At 37.6% G+C, this 16,950-nt stretch overlaps 1 protein-coding gene across 8 annotated transcripts in view; it reads right to left on the bottom strand.

Annotated features, from left to right (window-relative positions):
• The window catches only part of Ctnna2 (catenin alpha 2), a 1,083,974-nt gene that overhangs the window by 599,154 nt on the left and 467,870 nt on the right, over positions 1 to 16,950 (bottom strand). Inside the window, exon 8 of one of the 8 annotated variants that reach the window (XM_028762292.1) lies at positions 5,451 to 5,463. The exons of the other annotated variants lie outside the window; for them this stretch is intronic. Coding sequence (XP_028618125.1) covers positions 5,451 to 5,463 — 13 coding nt within the window. The remainder of the gene's footprint in view (positions 1 to 5,450; positions 5,464 to 16,950) is intronic. 8 annotated transcript variants of the gene reach the window in all.

Below are 16,950 nucleotides of genomic sequence, written 5' to 3'. Positions count from 1 at the left end.
ATTCTATTCTATTCTATTCTATTCTATTCTATTCTATTCTATTCTATCCTATCCTATCCTATCCTATCCTATCCTATCCTATCCTATCCTATCCTATCCTATCCTATCCTACTCCACCCTATTCTAATCTATGCTGCTGCACTGCTTTGTGCTGTGCTTTTTTTTTAAATTCTCTAATCCTGTTGTTGTTGTTGTTGTTGTTGTTGTTGTCTTTGTTATTTTAATTCCTAAGGCTGGCAGGCATTTTTTTTTACACTTTTATTTCCCATAAATGACTTCTATCAAGTTCCTCTTCACTCAGAAAATAGGGCCCTCCTTCTATTGGAGGGGCTTCATTTCTTAGAGAAATCATTAACAATAGCCATTCAGAGCCCAGAATTCTTGAGTTAGCTGGACATGAAGAGCCAAAGACAACTCATATGTCACTACCTGTCTCTCTCATGCCAGACTTGGCATGGGCTGTGGTTTTCAAACTGCCTCTATATCTATCTTCCCAGCACCTTCTAACTTTCCTTTGCTTAACCCACCCAGTTTTAGTTAGGTCCAGTACATTCTACCTTGAGTGTATTCCAATGAAGAGTACACATGTTCATTCTTAAATTTTATGTTAACTTTAAAGATCTGCAGTTCCCATTCTAAGAGCAAGGGTTTGCTGCTCCATGGGGAGAGCAACAATATCAACCAACCAGAGCTCCCAGGGTCTAAACCACCAGCCTGGGAGCACATATGGTGGGACTCATGGCTCTAGCTGTATATATAGGGGAGGATGGTTTTGTCGGGTATAGGTGGGAGAGGAGATCTTTGGTTCCATGAAGGCTGGATGCCTCAGTGTTGGAAAATTCGAGGGTGGGGATGTGCGAGTGGGTGGGTGGGGGCATATCCTCATAGAAGCAGGAGGAGGGAGATGGGATAGGGGGTTCCTGGGTGGGGAGTAAATGGGGAAAGGGGATAACATCTGAAATGTAAATAAAATATCAAATTTTAAAAAAGGAAGAAAAAGGACATCTTCATACTGCATTGAAAAAGTTCATGAGGCAGACAAAGTCTAGGGACTGCTTTTTATCTTCATATTCTTGTAGAACAAAGAAGATATTTTATAAGTTCACTTTTTTGAAGTCCTTAAATAAACTGAAGAAATATGTATCTTTTCCCCAAGGCTACTTGCTAGTTAAAAGTCCCTATATCTGTGTTCAGCTATGGAACTGCCAATGATGACAAAATCATTTCATTCTGCTGTCCGTGATAAAAATTCTTATTAGTAGGTTGTTAGTAGCACTGAGGTACACACATTTAATTTTAATCAAAATGTAGTCAACTTAAATTTAAAAATACAGGCCATTATTTTGGACAATACAGAGCTGTCTACATCATAAAATTATCTATTAGAATAGAAAGTCCTTTATTTAGAAGACAGGGAATACTCTAAGGTCATGGGGAAAGTCTAGGACAGATTCTTAACCAAGAAATATTTTGCCCCAGGAAACATTTGGCAATGCCTCAGATATTTTCAGTTATCATACTTAGCATGTGTGCTATGATGGTGAAATTGCTACTGGCCTTTTAAGATGTCCAGATGCTTATAAATATCCTACAGCTGACAGGAACACTCTATACAAAAAAAAAAATCCACATAAATTGATAGTAGAACTACTACAGAGTAAACTGTGAATGAGGCCAGCCAATGAATGAGGAGCCACTGGTCTGAGGGTCCTCATGGACAGGGCCAATCTTCCCCTGAGACTTGTATTCCTTCCAATCTTCAGATTTCATCTGGTATCTCCTACAAACCTCCATTTCATTATTTATTCTAACAATAGGTATCTTAATTAATAACTTTCCATTTCTTTTACTATTTATTTTGTTTAGTTTTGTGTCTATTTATTTGAGACAGAGTCTTCCTGTGTAGTTCAAACTATGTTTCATCCCATGCTGGCCTCCAATTTGTGATCTTTCTGCCTAGGCAACATAATAGCTAGGTTTATAAACATGAACTACAAAGCTCACGTCATTGTGCTAAACATTCTGTGAATCATCTTATCTTTACAGATATAATTCAATGCTTGCCTTTATTTTAAGAGAAACAGCATTTAAGGGATTGACAGTATTTAACTGAATGACAGAAGTTAAATCCAAAAGGCACTATATTGAGCACACATAACAGGCAACTGTGTGGGGAATGAAATTAGATTAAGCTTTTGATAGGCTATGGCGGCAATTAAAGAGTGTATGATCACTGATGGGTAGAGAATTTTTTTCTAGGGTGGAGAAAATGATCAAAAATTAATAATGTTGATGGTTGCACTGCTCCAAATAAACTAAAATACTCTGAATTTCACATGTCTTAAGTATTTATGTTTGCATGTTTTTGCCATAGTGCTGAAGATTAAACCCAATGCTTTGAACATGTGATTTACCACAGGGCTATCTCACCAGTTCTTGAATTACACAGTTAATTAATGGAAATTTTATGCTATATTGCTTACATGTTAATAAATTAAGATGGTAGTTTCATTCAAAGTATCTAAGTGATATGATTGCACAAAATGTATAAGGTAAACACTAGAAAATAAAGATAAGAACAATCCTAAAAAAGGTGAAGTTGTCAGTTCTTGTTGCACAGTTGCTATCTCTAGAGTCAGGAATGAGAGTCTGTATACCTGGTGCCAAACAGGTGCACATGACTGGCAGGCCTATTCCACTCATTCATCCCTTCCTACAGGTCACAGGAGTCAGTTTCAAAGATGGGGGATCTGAGTTTGAACCCTTACTTCATGACCTGGACAAATGAATAATCTCCTTTTTGAGTCATAATTTCTCTACAAGTGATAATAATAGCAAATGTAGTGAAGCGTGATAAAAAGTACCAACCAGGACCATATAAAATGCTTGACAGAAAATGGTCATTTGGTGAATTATAGAAATGCTTGAGCTGCTTCATTGATAAACTATGACAATGTAGTTTTGGGATCTTCAAAGTAGAAATTCCTTGTTAAGGAAAAAAAACTGGATGGTTCACTTTGAGTGAGTCCCAGTGGCCTGCTTGACCCTTCTTCTTATATTTATTGAATTTATATTTACTTGCAGTTAAGATAATATTGATAACAAAGTTTTGCAAGAAGTATAAATACCACACAATGAATATTACATGATTAATACTCATAGTCAATTTGGCGGGATCTAGAATCACCTAGGAGGCAAATATCTAATCATGACTATGAAGGAGTTTCTTTCTAGACTGGGTTCATAAAAGTGGGAAGTTACACTGTAAGTATGAATGACATCATCTTATAGGGAAAAGCCCTGGGTTGAATAAAAAAGAATGAGAATTGTGCAGCAGCATCCACTGCTCTCTGCTTCCTGTCTGCTAGTTTAAGCAAATCCATCATAACTATTTCACCATGCTCTCCAACTATGAGCCAGCATCAACATCAACATTTCCTTCCTGAAAATGCTTTTGTTAAGTATTTGATCACAGTAATGAGAAAGTAACTAATACATCACTGCTCTAAGCCATCAGTGACATAGGAAACAGGCCTCAGGCAGGAAGAAAAGACCTATTTGGAAGAGCACTTATCTTTGATTCCCTTCTATAATTATATTGGGTATTCATTTTCACCTACATAGAGATTATAAACAGTTTTTGTGAGTTCTTTTTCCCCTAGATGGAGACATATATACCTTGAGAGTATGAATAACTTGATGAAACCATTTCGGGGCATTTAACTTTTCTTTGACTAGTGACCAGAACATTTGTTATTAAAAAAAAAAAAACAAACCTAATGGAAACACAGCCAGAGTAGACTAAGTGGAGGCATAGCATAGCTTCTTAGTTGCCTCTAATAGCTCCCAAATGTTCTGTGAGGTTCAGTTGTCTTCACATCTGTCAGCTAAGGGCCACTTGAACACCTGATTCTGTATACATTTGAAAATGAAGAATGTAGAGGAAACAGCAGTTTCTCCCTACTATCTAAGGGAAGTACTGAAACCCTGGCTTTTGGAAAACTGCCCTTCCTGATAGCAATGGTTTAATTTTGGTCTTTAAAGCAAACATCATCTGTCTGCCGCTCTGCTGAGTGATATATTTCCACTTTTTGAGATATAGGCTCATTTAACAACTGGCAATCAAATGCGCTCTGGCAGCCACAGTGGCAACTGACGAGGTTCATTACACTGGAAAAATACACCATCTTTATTTTAGCTTCATTGTTTCCCCCAAAGATTAACAATACAGAGTTTTTTCCCCTACGGTCCATTTTCATGATATTTCACTTGGATATATTTCTAAACCCCTAATCCAGATGGTGTAACTCCAACTGAAATCTAAATGCTGCTTCTTTTGTGGCTTATTGTCCAGACCACCACTATGTTTTTGGACAAATTCAGAAAATATGACAAGGAACTCATGACATAAAAACAAATTATGATTGAAGAGTTTATGATGAGGAAGAGCAAAAGAAATATATTCTTGATTTACTTCTTTGACATTTTTATACTGATATTAAAAATTTATTTAATGTACTTTTTAATGTATATAGCATAATATGAACTTAGTAGATGTATAAAATATAAGGTAGAAAGCAAAATGAGCATGTCCTTAGCCTTTGACGGGTTTTAAACAAAATTAATAAAAATATAAAAAATGTTTTTCTTTTTTAAATTAAATTAAAAATTTTATATTTGTGTATTGTTCACATCATTTCCTCTTCTTCCCCTTCGCCTTCTTCTAATTCCTCCCATGTCCCCTGATACTTCCTTTTCATTCATTGTTATTGTTTCTCTCTCTCTCCCCCCCCCTCTCTCTCTCACACACACACACACACGCACATACACACACAAATACATTAAACACAACTTACTGACCTGCTGATTCCTGATTCCATTTAGTATTGTTTGTTTGTGTGTTTATAGGGCTGACTGCTTGGTATTGGGTAAACAATTATAAATTATTAAGCATCTCATTCCTGGGCATGGCCAATGCTCCCTTTCTTGACAATCATTAACTGCCTGTAGCTTTTCAACTAGGGGCATGGTCTATGACATTAATCTTATGCATGTTTTCATGTCAATTATATTGTCTTCTTTCAGGTCTTGTTTAGTCAGCCATAATACTGATATTGCCTGAATATAGCTTTTTGTCATATACTGAAGTCACGTTTTGCACTGAGTCTAAAGTCTATACATATGCATATGTAAAGTAATCCTCAGACATATATTGTATGTCCATATAAATGTATAATATTCAGACACACACATATATGTGCATATACAGGTATAATTTCGAGATACACACACACACACACACACACACACGTATGTAAGAAAATTTCCTTGAGTACCAGAAGAGGGTGCCAAAGATTGTAAAGTTAGAGTTACAGATGGTTTTAAGGCATCCAACATGAGTACTGGGAACTGAACTCAGATCCTCTGGAAGATTAGCAAGGGCTCTGAACCATCAAGCCATGTCTCTAGCCCTTGGATCCTTGATTTAGATAGTGATGACTAGTGATACTATAACAGGAACTTATAGGTACACTCTACTTATTGAATCAGTAGGATAGAATTCTTGAAAATTCTATGTAGTGGGCATTAGCTGTATTGATTAAGAGAGCAAATTTTAATTGTGATATTTATACAGGAAACATACAAGATAATTATATAAGCAAACCTGGCTTGTTAATGCGTTTTTATAATCCTGGCAATATAAGTAGGAGAGAGGCTGTCTGATCTTGAATTAAAGATAGTTTCGGCTATACAGTGAGACTATCTCTAAATAGACACTGTGATGTGATGAGCTATTGCAATGGAAAAATAGCTCAAGTAGAAATAACGAGTGTTAGAAAAAGAAATGGGCCTGTTTCTTTAAATGTGCCTATGGACAAGTATCTGATTCTCCTTTTGAGGGCACATATTGCTTTGACTAAAAGGAATGGCAGAAAGAACATTTCACAGCTTCCAAGACAAGGTAATAAAGTGCCCAGTTGCCTTGGGACAGTGTGGGAAGCTGTCCATTGTTTCTGCTGTCTGGTTGCTCTAAAACCATCATGCCAGGGCCACGTCAGTGCTCTGGTTGACAGCCTGGCTGAGCTCCCAGCTGCCAGATGGAGAAACTGCCAAGTATGGAAAAGAGCCATCTGAGATCCCAGTTGAGCCAGCCTTCAGGTGAATGTGGCCCCAGCTGACCTCTGCACATGGCCACAGGACAAACCCAAAGAGTGGTGCCCAGCAAGCTTTTTCAAATTACTTATGCCTGAGGAGCAAGCAAAATAAAATGGCTGTAGTTTTATCTCACTGTGTTTCAGGACAATTTGTCAAGCAGGAATGGCATCTGGTGTAGGTGAAAGCTCTGCCCAGACCTACAGCTAGTTCTGCCTTGACGCTTATCCAATGTGTTAGGAAGTTCCCCAGTCATTCTTTGGATTACTGCAGAGAAACTGGGAAGATTAAGCCAGAGCATTTGTTATCTTATAGCTCTAAAAGTTGAGTGTCTATGACCTAGGTGTGAGCATGGTCACACTCTCCCGGAACATCTTCCTGACCTGTAGCCAGGTGCCCCTAGCTTCACATCTATCTGCCCTTCCCAGGCTGTCTATGAAAGGAAAGAGATTGCAAAGTGTTGGTGTCTTGCCCCTCTTCTTAGGAGATCATTTACATCAAGTATCTCCTGTTCTTCTTTGCATGAGGAATCTAGATGTATGTGTGAGTATGTCTGCCTGAGTGTGTGTGTATTCATTTCTGTAAGAGCCTATGCTTCTATATTTATGTGACTGACTGTATGTCTGTATCTGTGTGTAACTGTATGTGTGTATGTATGTGTACGTGAATGTCACTGTGTGTGAGTATGCGTGTGTGAGTCTCTGTCGGTCTCTGTGTATGTGTAGGTCTTTGTATGTTTGTGTGTGTGTCTTTGCATGTGTGTGTGCATGAATGAGAGAGAGAGAGAGAGAGAGAGAGAGAGAGAGAGAGAGAGAGAGAGGGAGAGAGAGAGGCCATAAGAGGGTACAGGGAAGGTATAAGATCTACTGGAGGTGGGAAATATGAGTGTCTTACAGTGATACACATTAAGAAAATGTCACAATGAAACCAATATTTTCTTTAAAAATAGTAACGTGCATTTTAAAAATAAAGCAAAAATTATATCTCATGAGAGTTTCACCTTAGAAGCCTCTCAAATCCTGTATTTTCAAATACTGTTTTATAAGCTAATTATGGACAGGCTTCAACCTATGAATTTGAGGAAGGTTCAAATATTTTGTCCATAACTGGCATTTAGAATGGTTATTTTGTAATGGGAAGAAATACCATTGCAGGAAACTGAAGAGAATAATGAAGTGTAGACTTGACACAAAGTCCCCAGTGATAGTGTCTCAACTTGAGAGAATGGATATGGGGATGGTTCAGGTATGAGGGAACAGATGTGGGGATGGCTGAGGTATGAGGGAACTGCCTTCAAAAGGGTGGGGTAGGCTTGGCATGACTGCTATATCAGGTCCATGCCAGCTTTTTGGTTGTCAGTAAAAAAATGAAGAGATTTTAACATCTGTATTTTAAAAATAATAGTAATGGGATACACTTGAGGTGACTGTTTGCTTTATAAAACTGCAGGAATCTGAATTAATCAGCATTCTGGTCACATGTAGTCTTTCATTTTCATTGCAGAGAAAGCATTTGCATCCATATAAATGTAAACATTTCTGCAAAGCAAAGCACTTAGAAGGTTTTGGTGGAAGCATAGAGTTCAGAGGACAAAGCCAACACCCGAATGATATTTGAATGACTTCGTGTACAAAAAGTATGTGCTTACATTATATATCTTGCACAAACACTACGATTCTAATTATCTTTTAAATGATCTTCTAACATGTCCCAGGGAAGTGTAAATACCAAGAGATATTCTTGTTTGTTTGTTTTTGAGGTTTGGGGTTTTTTGTTTGTTTGTTTGTTTATTTGATTTTTTTGTATTGCAGTGGAGCAAATCACTTTCAAGATTCTAAGCCTTGATCCTCAGTGGGCCCTAATTAACCCAAAGATACAACATAATTTCCATCTCTTATAATTCTATCAATGATGTGTTAGAGAGAAGAGAGATATGGATACAATAGATGAAACCTGAAACAGGTACAATATCTTAAGAATACAGCACAAGACTTAACAACTCAAATGTTATTTAAAGTTTCTAGCTGAGAATATTTGGGTATCACAAACTGACCTTATTTATTTGTTTTTTTTTAAAGAGGTGTTTGGGAAGACAAGTGGGGGTGAATTGGGGAAGTGTTGGGGAAGGAAGGTAAATATGATCAAAACATATTGTATATAATCCTCAAAGAATAGTAAAATGGAGTTTCTTGAATAACATCCTATTATATACATGTGCCACATTTTCATGATCCATTCATCAGCTGATGGACTAGCCTATTTTAATTTCGTGGATATTGTGAATATGGCATGGGTAAATGAACAGATATCAGCAGGTATCACTGTAATGGGATATAGAATCCTCTGGGGAATTGCTCAGAAGTGGTCCATATGGTAGATATATTTCTATCTGTTTAAGGAATACCTATAGTGCTTGCCATAGAAGCTGTAGTACTTTCCTCCTCCTAAGAGGTTATCCTTCCCCGATAGATGGTTCTATACTCATGCCCATACAAGCAGTGGTAAGTGGGAATATTGGGACTTTTGAAGAAAAGCTTACAAAGTAAGGAGAGAAAGCTGTTGGTAGGGATGGGGGTAGATCAGAGAGATGGAAAACAAGGTTGAACTTAGCCATTACTCATTATATGTATATATAATTGCTAAACAATAGAAAAATAGTGGCATTAAAAAGAAGAAAAAATCTGAAGTGTGTCAACTTTCTGGGCTTTGTTGGTCTCCATGCCTAAGATGATGTCATGAGTGATTTGGACTGCACTTCACTTTGGGGACAAAAGCCTACCTCAGGTTCCTCTAGGCACACTTTTAATTGGTTCATGTTGTCTCTTTAGATGAAGCCTTCCTGTCCTGCTCCAGGCAGAAGAGATACCAGACAAAAAAGGCTGCGAAAGCTTGGCTCATTGAAGTTCACCTTTATCTTAGACATTTCTTTTGGATAAGTTAATTTCCTTTGTCTATAGAATAGGTGTTGAAGTATTATTAAATCTGCTCCTTAATAGCACTCAGGAAAGCCATTTAAACCCCGAGGCCATTCTCCCCTCCTAAACTGTATCATTAAGTGTGTCTTTTAGAAAACGAACATGCCAGAATATCAAAAATCTCATAGCTATTATTTTCAAGCCACTGGAGAACTTGTGAAAAGCTTTTTCAAGCCTCCAAGGTTGTTTGTCATCTGTTCCAGAGACCACCCAGGTGCTAATATCTTAAATCAACATGTCTAGAAGCAATGCATGGGTGATAAATATTTCCAGGGGGCTGTGACTGTCTTATTAAAGATAAGACTTATTAAAGATAAAAATAAAGATCTGAGGAGAGTGTCTCACCCTCTTATTTGTTTTATGTTCTAGGCATTATATAAATATGCAGCATAACTATGAGAGCTTGTTGCTCATCAAAGACAAGAATGCACTGCAAATATTTCACAATGAATCCACTCCTTCCAATAAGCCACTTAATTAACAGCAATAACATTAGTGATATCAGGGGGAAAGGTACTTCCAGATGTTGCTAAGTAATGTCAGTATTTACAGGCAGCTAGCATCTCACGTGAGCACTTTTGGTATATCCTTGCTATTCGACATGTGTATGCCATGCCTGATGCCTAATACGAAGAACAAAGCACACAGATTTTTGTGTATGTAAATATTCAATAGCCTAACTCATAAGAGATTTAAGAATCTAGGTAGTTCACACAAAACATACATCAGCAACACTGAATGAACCCAGTAGGGTAAATGTGTGCATGTGTTCATAAATGTATGTATATAACAAAATCTAAAGAACAGTTCATAAATGTGAGAAGGAATTAAGGAGGAGATAGAGGGGTGATATAACTACAGTACACACATATGAATGATATAAATACGGTACACATATATGAAAAAAAAACCTCTTGAATAAAAAACCATGCTTTTCAACTCCCTTAAATGAAGTTATTTATATCATTGGAAATATAGCATGTCAATATTTGAACTTTGAAATTTATTCTATTTTAATTGTGTGTGCATATGTATTTCTGTAAGAGTATGAACACATGAGTGCAGTGCCTAAGAAAACCAAAAGAGGGCATTAGATCCCTGGGAGCTGAAGTTACATGTATGTGCTTGTGAGCCATTCTACATGGACACTAAGAAATGAATTTGGGTCCTTTGCAAGAGCAGGGCCCTTAACCACTAAACAACACTCTCTATCCTGACATGTTTTTCAAAGACAATTCATTCTCTTTTCACCTTCCTCCATTATAATAAGAAAAATATAAATATAGTGTAAATATTCAAAACATTAAAATAAAGTTTTAATCACTCCTGAATATATTAACCAGCCATACACACATTCACACACACACACACACACACACACACATATATATATATATATATATATATATATATATATATATATATAATCTTACAAATGATATAGCCTAAGTAAGTTATATTGTTAAAGACATTTTTATTTGTTGCATATTTTCTAAAAATTCATGGAAACTTTCTGAAACACTGGCCTCCAGGGAGACATTTTAAAGCACTGCTCAATATCCCATTAGATGGAATATCCACCAACTTATTTCTCTGTGATCTGAACTTTCAGAGATGTTCCTTATCATCTGTTACCGTCACTACACTCACTATTGTGTTTCCTTGGACACATATATCTTTTGCCACATTATCTGTATTATTTCCTTAAGGTAAATTCCTTAGAAGTCAAATTGCTGGGAAAAGGTTATGCACATTACATTTTAAGACCTTTAATTGAATTGTGCATGCAAAACCATTAAGGCAGTAAAATCAAAGTACCACAGAGAAAAGTACAAGGGCATTCTAAGGCCTGGAAAGGATCACAGACTATCTACTTCCAGGTGACATCCCACTGCTGGTGCAGGGATCCAGTTGTGTAGTACCATAGAATCTAGTGTTGATATTGCTTGCTTTTAAAACTGATAAACCACTAACTTGACTCCAACATTGTAAATAATAGTTGATTTGAAGAAATAATGAAGACAAAATGTGCTTTAAGGAATACCCAATTAAAAAGTGCACTTTCAGATGACTTGGGTGATGGATTAGTTGGTAAATGCATGGTCCACAACAATGAGGATAAAAGTTCAGGTACCCACCACACGTTCTAAAACCTGAGCATGGTGTCACATATCCCTAACCCAAGCTCTGGGAAGGGTGGAGACAGGGTGATTCTCAATATTCATTGTCCAGGACAGTCTAACCCAATACATTAGCCTGTCTCAAAAAATAAAACTGCAAAGCAATTGATCAAAGATACCCACCACTGATCTCTGACACACACACTTGTAACATGTATGTGCATGTATATACATACAGACATGTAAAATTTCATTTTCAAAAAGACAGTATAGCACATAGAAAAATTGTTCAGATGCAAATGTTCCATCTTTGTCAGGAAAATGATGCTTGACTCTCAGAGAATAGCTAATCCTCTCTCTGCCTTATTAAACTCCCTTCAAGTATCAATCAAATCAAATCAAACTGCTTTTGAGGATATTAAAGAATAAAAATCAGAAAAAAAAGTAAATTATTTTCCAGATTACTACGTAGTGTTAAAGATCCATTTAAAATAATACGAAGATCAGCAAATAAAATTGTGTAAAATAGTACAGCATGTGGTAGTGGGCTCTTAGACAATGTACTAGAAGCCTGAGATTTGGCATAAAGAACCAATGACATGCTGCAAGCTGCTGCAGTTTGGTCACGTTGATGCCTGGCCAATTAAAATGATAAGAACTGGCATAAAAATCTGACAGGCATCCCAAATACAGTCAATTTTATGTGATTGTTTTTACATTTTATTTCTCACATCAATAAGAGATTTATTTTGTGAATGTGCATTTGATTTGGAATCAAAGTGAATTCACCACTAATTAACTTAAAAATTGACCTAAATCTATGAAAATGCCAGTCAAATATGCTCATTTTTTGGATATATAACTGTAAGAAATATTGTTATCATGGTTTCTTGACTCAAGATAGAAAGAAATTTCTGTACTTTTGGGAAAAAAGTTTATTTACTATTTTTTATTTATATGTATGTATGAATACTGTGTGTGTGTCTGATGCTTGAGAAAACCAGAAGAGGACACCAGAGCCTCTGGAACTGTAGAAAAGAATGTTTTGAACCACTATGCGGGAACTGAACATGAGTCCTCTGCAAAAACATCACATGCTCTTAACTGCCTCGCCAGCTCTTCCACTTCTATTCTTTTAAAATTCCTCTCCTTTTCAGGCTTAAGCCAGAATGCAAAACAACATAATACAGTGTGTGTGTGTGTGTGTGTGTGTGTGTGTGTGTGTGTGTGTGTGTGCGTGCATGTTTGTAGAGGAGGATGCACATGTTTGTGCATATATGATAAACAGGGTCAGCCTAGGGTACCATTCTCCAAGCACTATATACTTGTTTTTTTAGGCAAGTCTTCTCATTGCCTTGCTGTTTCACTACGTAGTTCAGCCCTGTGGAAGAGCATGCTCCAGGAACAACCTGACTCTGCCTTCCAAGAACAATGGTTTCAAGTGCATGCCAATGTAATTGGATATTTTCTACGTGCATTTCTCCATAGGAAACTCAGGTTCTCACACTTGTATGTTAAGTAAGCAACTGAGCTATCTTAACAGTTCATGTTTCTCTGTAAACAAGCGAGCGGAAACCCTGAACACAGAAGGAAAACCCTTTAGATCAATAGTTCTTAATCGGTGGATCAAATCCCATTTGGGGGTTTGTATATCAGATAACCTGTATATCATATATTTACATTACAATTCATAACAGTAGCAACATTACAGTTATGAAGTAGCAATGAAATGACTTTATGGTTAGGGTTAGCATGACATAAAGAACTCTACTAAATTTGTGAATTAGAAATTGTGAGAACCATTTAGATGATATCAAAGCAGTGATCTCCATTTAGAACCAATATCTTACCTCTACTCTCACTGCACTTATGTGGAAGTTGATTGCTTAGTCAGTTGTAGCCTCCAAGGTGCTAACTTTTGCAACACATAGGCTTTGCCTTGCCTCTTGCTCATATTAGAGATAAAGAGAGATCACAAATGTCTAGAATTTGGAATTCCATCTTTCTTGTGAATGAGAGTGTTCCCAAGGAGCCATGTGGGAAGAACCATAAGAGGAAGCAGGAAAAAAACTGCACATAGCATTGATCACTCCACAGACACACTGATTTTAGCCAGAGCAGTCCCTTCAGTCTGAACTCTACCCATCCATGTGGCCACCTCCTCAGTCAATCAATGTCCTCTGGAACAGGAGTGACAAAAAGAGTCCAAAATCCTGTCTACCTCACATGGAAGCAATGGTCATCCTTTACCACACTGATCCTCTACTACCCAGGTTTCCTTGGACATTGATAACATCCATAAAATCGGCTTCTTAATCCTACCCTAAAAAAAAATATATGTCAAGAAAACGTTCATGCACTTACCCCTGAGACACAAATTAAACCTCTGACATGGATATCTTGTTTCCAAGCTATTCACTCCCTGCTTCACAAAGTATTGCTTCTTTTCCTCTAGCTATCTTCTTCCTGTACCTTCCTAGCTCCAGGACTGCTCTTGAACACAGTGAGATTTTGATCCCTGTATCTTGATATAGTGTTGCAACACTTAACATTTTATGCACTTTTGATTTAACTTAAAAATACGATTCACCGGCATCCCCAGTGATATGGATTCACCAGCATCCTCAGTGATATGGATTCACCAGCATCCCCAGTGATGATATGGATTCACCAGCATCCTCAATGATATGGATTCACCAGCATCCTCAGTGATATGAAGTCCTGAGAGCAACAGAGTGCTAAGAGGAAATACATCCTTCAGGTTTTTTTCTGATTATAAATAAAAACATCTCCCCATTCCTTCTTCCTCATTCTCCTTCTTCTTCATCCTCGTCCTCTTCTTCCAAATCATCCTTCTCACAAAAAGTCTCTTTTTAAATCAGATCATTTGCTTTGAAAGGATAAACATTAGATTCTGACCTCTTATTCTCTAAGGTTATTGACAGTAATTGTCATAGCCCCACCCACATTTCCAGTCTCACTAAAGTTCAAAAGTACAATTTTTAAAGTCTATGAGAAAAATAAGAAGTCACTTTATTTTTAGATTTTCCAAACTCAAGTTGTATGAGCTGAATCAATGACATATGACAAGTTTATTAACGTCCTCTCTCCAATAATGCTCCACCCTTTTCTAATAATAACAATAATAGCAACAAATATTAAATGAAAATTCATTTATTTCCCCCAAAGTGCTCTAAGCTCATTTTATCATGTTATCACAAAAGATCTTTTTGCTGAAATAAATGCTTTTCATTAACTGATTCTGACTCCATTAGTATCAAGAGTAATTCAGCCATGCTCATTCTTCATACTCCATGTTTCATAAGGAAAATCATTTCCTCTGTCATAAAATGATGCTACCTAAAGAGCAAAGGAAGATAAGGTTTAATTTGAACTTTGAGAGCTAATATTCATGGAATCTTTGCTGTGAGACTGGCCTTTGTCCACACTGGGTCTTGTTTAATCATCTTAGCACCTTGGAAGTGGGTTCTGAGGCATCCCATTAAATCAAACTTCTCTGTTCCCTGTTCCCAGCAACTACATTGATTCTCCAGCTAAACTACTTAGAGACGAAGCATCACTAAGGCTTCCACACTGCATTCTCTTTATATTAATGCCATTAACAAAGTCTTCCTCAGCAGTCAATAAAAGAATTATTGCTTCCCTTCAAGTAGAAACAAAATTATTCTATTATCATGATGATGTACTGAATGGGCATTAGCTAAGAAAGGAGGATTCTCTTTTCTCTTTGTATTGAACTTATGACAATATAATTAAGTATATATAGTAACAAATGGACACTTTTACAATAGGGATTTTCACTGTACTGTGTTAAGAGTAAGATCACAATTTCTCTGTGATGAGGAATGTCACTTTTTTCTTCACATCAGAAGGTTGTCAGGTGGGAAAAAATAGAGGAATTAGAGACAAAATGGGAGACCCATCTATAGCAAGTACAGATGTTGAGCTCAGAGATCCATGAAAGGAGAAACCAGTCCATCTACCTCCTGCCCTCACAGGTCTATCACTCCCTCAATAGTGACATGCCATTGTCTTTCCTTCTTCTATTGTAGCTGTTGGATTGGGTTCCACCAACATCTAAATCAGAGCCTTCCTATCCTTGTATTCTTTTTTTTAATTAGATATTTTCTTTATTTACATTTTAAATATTATCCCCTTTCCTGGTTTCTGCCCCGAAATACTCCTGTCCCATCCCCCCTCACTGTTTCTACAATGGTGTTTTCCCACCCACCCACTTTCTCCTGACTCCCCGCTGTCACATTCCTCTACACTGAGACATAAGACTTCACAGGATCAAGGGCTTCTCTGCCCGTTGATGACTGATAAGGCTCTGATACATATGCAGCTGGAGCCACAAGTCCCTCCATGTGTATCTTTGGTTGGTGATTTAGTGCCTGGAAGATCTGAGGGTTCTGGTAGGTTGATATTGTTCTTCCTATGGGGTTGCAAACCCCTTCCTCCTTCAGTCCTTTCTCTAACTCCTCCACTGGGGACCTAGTGCTCAGTCCAATGGTTGGCTGCAAGCATCCAACTCTGTATTTGTCAGGCTCTGGCAGAGCTTCTCAGGAGACAATTATATCAGGCTCCTGTCAGCAAGCACTTCTTGACATCCACAATAGTGTCTGGGTTTGGTAACTGTATATGGGATAGATCTCCAGGTGGGACAGTCTCTGGATGGCTTTTCCTTCTGTCTCTGCTCCACACTTAGTCTCCTTATTTCCTTCCTTGTGTATTTTGTTCCCCATTCTAAGAAGGATCGAGGCATTCACACTTTGGTCTTCCTTAAAAAGCCAGTTTCAATATTACCATTTCCATGATCCTCATTACTTGGTTTCTTTCTCCAAGCCCCTGAGCAAGATTCAGTCTTCTGTCCTCTCGCTCTATTTCTAAGTCTGCTTGTCTCCCTCTCCTATCCAATCCACCACACACACAACTAATGGCACAATAGCTTTTCTCTCTCGGAAGTGCACCTTCCTTTTCCACCAGGATCTGATTATGGAATTGGCTAAGCAACTGACAGCACTCTTACAGACCACACTGATTCATGTCAGTGTTTAAACCAACATTGCCTATGGAGTTTAGAAAAATTTAAATGCATCGTTCCCATCTCTGGCAATGTACCTCTGGCATGTCTCAATCTCTTAGTGAATTTTTTCTTCTTGCTTCTTGGTCTCTCCAGTGCTCTGCCAGGGCAGGATGATACAGTGCAGGTGGGAGGGGCCACCAGCTCCTTCGATCTTGGTTTAGACCAAATCTTCTAAATGCTTTGATGAGAGCATCACATGGGACAGAATCAAAAGACTTGCTGTGGCTCATGCAGATTACATCTATTGCTTTTCTCCTATCTCTGCAACCTGCCACTCTGTCATAGGAGGATATTGAATTGGTCCACATGATTTTCTCTTTACAATACCACGCTGGCTGCTGCCCTCTTCCCCAGGCTCCACAGAGAGATGAAAAATGGATTACTAGATACTGTTTTGGTGTTTTCCTCAGTGCTGAAAGTGACTGATGGGATGATGCAGGTGAAATTCACTTTTTCCAGTGGCTGTTTGCTGGAGAACCTGTGCAAATCAGATTTCATACAAATTTGATTCCATCTCCTTCTTGCTTTCTTGGGAGATACTTGATTTCAGACGGAGTACTAATGTTGTGTCTCTCTTAATATTTGAGTTGTAATG

This window comes from Grammomys surdaster, unplaced genomic scaffold (assembly GCF_004785775.1).
Source record: "Grammomys surdaster isolate TR1022 unplaced genomic scaffold, NIH_TR_1.0 133, whole genome shotgun sequence".
Lineage (NCBI taxonomy): Eukaryota > Metazoa > Chordata > Mammalia > Rodentia > Muridae > Grammomys > Grammomys surdaster.
Note: the sequence above shows the minus strand (reverse complement) of the source record. Positions and strands in the feature narration are given on the sequence as shown.